Consider the following 6,000-nt stretch of genomic DNA (forward strand, 5'->3'; position numbering starts at 1 on the left):
GGCATTGTTCTAATTGCTGGATATATAGCAATGGACAAGGAAACTATGGTGCATTGCTCTTGGGTTTCATATACAATCTGTCGTGAAAGCAAATGTTCAATAAAACAACTACAGCTGTTTTCATATACAATCTGTCGTGAAAGCAAATGTTCAATAAAACAACTACAGCTGTTAAGAATGCAATGGAAAAAAAATAGGGGCTATGAAAACATCAGGCAGCTATGTCATGGTTGGGAGAGGTGTCTTGTAGGGCTTATAAGGGTGCTGGTTTAGCTGAGACACATGTAACAAATAATGAAGAAAGAGGTGGATGAAGGCAGAAGGCATATCATGCATGTTCAATGGCTCTGAAGTGGATAAAAACAACATGTTTAAAGAACAGAGAGATTTAGTACAGGTGGTGGAGAGAAGAGTCTTTGAAGATGGGAGAAGATTGGTAAGGAATTTACATAAGAGGCAATGGCTAAAGAGATAATTGATAGGAATTTTCATTTGGAATGCACACGAAAAGGAGTTTGGTAACCTGCACTTCAAGACTGAATGTTTCATTATAATTTTAGTTAGTTCACGCCTTCATAAACTGATAGTATATTATAATTTTTAAAAAATCTTTATAATAGCCATGGCTCGTGTGGTTCAGTGGACCTAGTGCCTGCCTGTGAACTTAAGGGTCACTGGTTCGATTCCCAGCCAGGGCACATGCTTGGGTTGCAGGCCAGGTCCCCAGTTCGGGGCATGCGAGAGACAACCACAGATTGATGTTTTTTTTTCCTCCTTTCCCCTCTCTGTAAAATAAATAAATAAATAAATAAACAAGACCTTTTATAAAAAAAAGAAGAAAAAGAAACATTAAAAAAAAATAATAATACCAACCCCTCATAATTAGAAGCTTCCTGGGACTGATGTTTCTTTTTCCTTTTATAGAAATTTTGTTATAAATCTTCAGCTGAGGATATATTTACTGATTTTAGGGAGAGAAGAGAGAACGAAACATCAATTGATTGCCTCCTGTACCCGCGCGAACTGGGGATCGAATCTGCAACCTTTTGGTGTATGGGATGACACTCCAACCAACTGAGACACCCAGCCAGGGTGTTTCTTCGTTTGAAAAGTAGCATATTTGGAAATCTTGAAAATTGGAGTTTTAATATATTTAGTGCAAATTGTTTAATTTATGCTTTTCAGAGCAAAATGGCCTTGGCCTTACTTTAAAGATAAAATAATGAGTATGTTTCAGAAAATCTTATAAGAGTCATAAACACCTAAAAATCTGTATGCAGAGTATAGGTCAAAGACTATATACTTAAGACTCAGTTTTTAGACTTAGTTAATGTCATTTTTACTTTTTTCATTAGCATGTTGGCAGATAAACTGAACATGACTCCAGAAGAAGCTGAAAGGTGGATTGTAAATTTGATTAGGAATGCAAGACTGGATGCCAAGATTGATTCTAAATTAGTGAGTATTATGTTAACTATCCTACATACTGGAAATCAGCTGTTGGTTTTTTTACACTTTTTCCTGCATATTTATTAGGACAGTATTCTACTAAGAATTTGTTTTGTTTTAATGTATAATAGTTCTTTGAAGGCAATGGAACTTCCTGTTTTTTGTTTCTGGGTGACTATTGTTGCCTCTCTACAGTGCATAAAGATATGTGCAACAGTCATGTATTGTTGAGCTGTCATGCTTACGACTTACTTGAGAAACTTGGTGATTAACATTACAGGATCAATTTTCCTCCGTCTTATTTTAGGGTCATGTGGTTATGGGTAACAATGCAGTCTCACCCTATCAGCAAGTGATTGAAAAGACCAAAAGCCTTTCATTTAGAAGCCAGATGTTGGCCATGAATATTGAGAAGAAACTTAATCAGAATAGTAGGTCAGAGGTAAGAACCACACAATTTTCTATTCTGTATGGGATTTAGCAATAATGTAACATAATTGTTACATGGACTTAATTTGAGAACATACCAACATCAGTTGTATCTGATTTTGTATTTCTGTTTGTTGGGGATGAGCATTTTAAGAAATTAATAAAAGAATTTTTCTTAGATGTGTTATTGGGTTGGCCAAAAAGTCTGTATGGTTTTTCTTGTAAAATAAAAGACACATTTTTTATTTTCACCAATAAATATTGATTTGGTTATTTTTAGTATGTCAGCTGTCTCCTGCGTGGTAGAGTGAACGTTGATCATTCTCAGTTAATGTCTCGATTTGATCGCTATCAACTTTCACTGCTCTACCCAACCGTGGAGCGTCATCTGCGAGAAAATCTCCAGCACGAAAGTTATAACAAACCACTTTTGACATGTCACAGCACAGCACCTTCTCCATACACTGCACAAACCCCACCCCCTTTCTTTTTTTCATTTCAGTTGTCCTTTTACTTTTCTTGAAATAGTAAAGCATAATATGCCAAAAAAATGTTGGGTGTTTTCTTCCCAACTTCAATATTAAAATCGCTACAGAAAAATTTACTGATTCTAATTTTTTTTTTTTTTTTAATGCATGCTGATAATTGCGCTGTCAAAACACAGTCTAACAAAATTGTTTCCAACGAAGTTAAAAACTAAGCACCACTAGAGCCATCTTACGGAAAAACTAAACAAACTTTTTGGCCAACCCAATATATGCATTAGTTAGGGAAACTGAATAAATTAAGTGTTCCTAGTTTATTATAATTGTTTCTTTTCCTTTTATTCTTTCTGTGTGACTTCATTAAATCACTTCCTCAGGGTTTTCAACACATCATTTTGATACTGGCATATGATGACTTTTATGTGTTGCCCTCTTTCAAGTGCTTGAAATTTGTTTTTATTTTTTACATTTATTTTTTAAGATTTTATTTATTTTTAGAGAGAGGGGAAGGGAGAAAGATGAAGGAAAGAAACATGAATGTGTGGTTATCTCTCATGCACCCCCATCTGGGGACCCAGCTCGCAACCCAGACACGTGCCCTGACTGGGAATCAAACTGGTGACCCTTGGGTTCGCAGGCTGGTGCTCAATCCACTGAGCCACACCAGCCAGGGCTGTTTTCTTTTTAAATTTAAAGGAACACTTCTATAAAATGTTGGTTTTTACTATATTAGAGTTAATCTTTTAAAATTTTATTTTATCAGATATATTTAACTATTTCAAATATATATTTTCCTTTTTGATAGAGATCCTACAATTAGATATTAAAATAACTTGCATGGATTTGTAATTTTGGAATCCCAAACCACTGTTAATGCTTTTTAGCCATTGTGTTTATGTGCAACCAGAGAATAGGAATTTTTTCAGAAGCAGCTGTAGAGCATTTGAGGACTTCTTTTGGTTGAAGTTTAGCAACAGGTTTGTGTACTTACAATAGTCCTTTATTTTTAAAAGAGGTGGATGTATTAGAGAATTATTGTCAGTGCCTATACCAACCAAGTCTAGAATGACTGAGCCTGAAAAACAACTTATATAATGGGTTTTTGTGTGCTTTAGGATAATATTGATTTTTGGTATAATACAGATGATATTGTCATTGTTATACTTTATAATTGCTCAAAAATATCATTGTATGTGGATGTGTTTATTTTGTGTTAAGTGGAACATCTGACATTTAGTAATTTCAGTGGTTGTTAAAATCTTAGAGAATGGTTTGGCAGGAATAGTGCTAAAAGGAAATGCTAGTGTCACTTTTTTCTAAGTTTTTTCCAGAAAGTAGTTTATTTCATCCTGTTTTTTGTTTGTTTGTTTTTAATGTATTTTAGGCTCCTAACTGGGCAACTCAAGACTCTGGCTTCTACTGAAGAACTGTAAAGAAAAGACAAAAAGAACTATAAAGGAATGATGAAATAATAAAACCATTACATAAACAGTGACATATATTTTAGAAACAACATACTGAGTATAAATTTTGGAACATTTCAATAAAAGTGGCTGTGTTTCATTACCTTGTGAACTTCCTTGTGTATACAACTGTATTGTGTGGGAGAGGTTGTTCTTTTGTTTTTTAGCGAGAGAGGAGGGTTGGGGGAGAGAGAGAAACATCACTCTGCTGATCCACTTACTGGTTGCTTCCTATATGTGCCCTGACCAGGGATCAAACCTGCAACTTCAGCTTATCGGAAGAATGCTCTAACCAACTTAGCTACCTGGCCAGTGCTTAACTTTGTTTTAGCATAATTATAGATTCACAGAAAGTTGCAAAAGTAGTACAGAGAGGGCTCTTATAACCTAAACCTGGTTTCCACCACTATTTTCATCTTACGTTACTATAGTACAGTATCAACGAGGATATTGACCTTGGTACAATGTATGTGAATAATTCCATCATCATCATGAAGGTCTCCATGCCACCTCTTTGTAGTCATGAACCCCTTATCACCACACACTAACTCTTGGAAATCATTAATCTGTTCTTCATCTCTATAATTTTGTCATTAGAAGAATGTTATAGAAATTGAATTATACAATATGTCACCTTTGAAATTAGCTTTTTCTACTCATCATAATGCCCATGAAATGTATGCAAGTTGTCAGATATATCATCAGTTCATTTCTTTGTATTGCTAAGTTGTATTCCATGATTATTGATGTACCACATTGTTTAACCATGTGCCTATTGAAGGTTATTTTGGTTTTCATTTTGGGACTTACATATAAAGCTGCTGTTTATTAATTTATTAGTTAGTGACTCCTTAGTTATTCACTAGGCAACTACAGAGACTAAATAGTATAAGTTGAGTTTTATAAATGCCTCCTTGAATATTTTAAACACAGAGTTTACTGCATACTCAAGATTTTTTTAAAGTATAGTAAGGCCCCAATTGATCCTCCTTTACACAGAAGAGTTTGATTATCTCCAGTTTTTTAACTTAAATCCCATCCCAAAACATAAATTTCTTTTTTTACTTTCAAGGTGTGGTACCAAGATAAAAGATACATGTATATTGTTCTTTTATTTGACATCTGATCAGGTCATCCTCAACAGTCAGTTAAGTTCAGAGACTAAGGGCCATATTTGACCCATGTGCTGTGTTTCAGACCCCTGGTTTGCAGTATACTTCTAAACTGGAGCCCAAAGGTGCTGAAGCTAGGGGGAGGATTACTGGTCGGGATAAGCCAAATGCTAATTTTTTATTCATTTATAACCAGTGTGGAAGTGACCAGTTTAGATGATAATTTGTAGTACAAAATGTTCAAGGTTCATAGAGAAATTACCAAGAAGTAGCATATCAGTAACTACTTAGAAGTAGACCATTCTTACTAAGGATCAAAAGTATAGTTCTATAAGAAATAGAGTTTTAGTTACATGAAACTATATAAAATCACATACATTACTCAGGCAATGTAGAAATGGGATGGATGTTAAAATGCCTGTTTCCCTTTTTACCAGTGACCCAAGGGCAGAGGTTTTTAGAGACATCATTAATCTTCGCTTTTTATCTTAAGACTATACCTCAACCAAGCCACATTCCTAGCAAAGTCTTTTAGGTGATTACACAGCCAGCAGTTAAAAGCAGGTCCAAGAAACAGTTATTTAATGTGCCTTAGTGGACTATAAAAATCAGGGGGAAATAATAGGAAGGTAATCTAATTTACTATGTCTTAGACATTTTCACATATATATCTTTGAATTTGAGTAGCTGGAAAAACTGAAATTTTGGTGCTAATGTTTTTATATAACTGATGGAAGACACTTAGATGGTTACTTAAGGTCATATCTAGTAAATGTTGAAGCAAGGAATTGGAAGTGCTTTTTCAGATATATCACACTGCTCCTCCTATGTCATTGTTGTCATGAATCCTTCCAGACTAAATTTACAGTGAGTTAAGGGATATATGTTTAGTAAGCTGTAAATGAGGATCTTGATCCACAAAACTATTCAAGTCTCTTGGTACCATTATCTTCAAATGGAGCAAAAGGTATTTTATTTATATTTACATATATACAATATATATATATTTCTTCTACCATTATAATCATTGGATCCTAGTGGCCCCAGAAAAAGCAAAACAAA

The 6,000-nt window shown here is 34.4% G+C and overlaps 1 protein-coding gene across 1 annotated transcript in view; it reads left to right on the top strand.

The window, feature by feature from the left end:
* The window catches only part of EIF3E (eukaryotic translation initiation factor 3 subunit E), a 43,077-nt gene extending 39,148 nt beyond the window's left edge, over positions 1-3,929 (top strand). The window contains exons 11-13 of the mRNA XM_090283446.1: positions 1,356-1,458; positions 1,757-1,891; positions 3,748-3,929. Of these exons, the coding sequence (XP_090139572.1) occupies positions 1,356-1,458; positions 1,757-1,891; positions 3,748-3,786 (277 nt within the window). The 3' untranslated portion in view covers positions 3,787-3,929. The remainder of the gene's footprint in view (positions 1-1,355; positions 1,459-1,756; positions 1,892-3,747) is intronic.
* Positions 3,930-6,000: the final 2,071 nt, after the last annotated feature.

Source organism: Furipterus horrens, unplaced genomic scaffold, assembly GCF_987537825.1.
Source record: "Furipterus horrens unplaced genomic scaffold, mFurHor1.1.pri manual_scaffold_7, whole genome shotgun sequence".
In the NCBI taxonomy this organism is placed as follows: Eukaryota; Metazoa; Chordata; class Mammalia; order Chiroptera; family Furipteridae; genus Furipterus; species Furipterus horrens.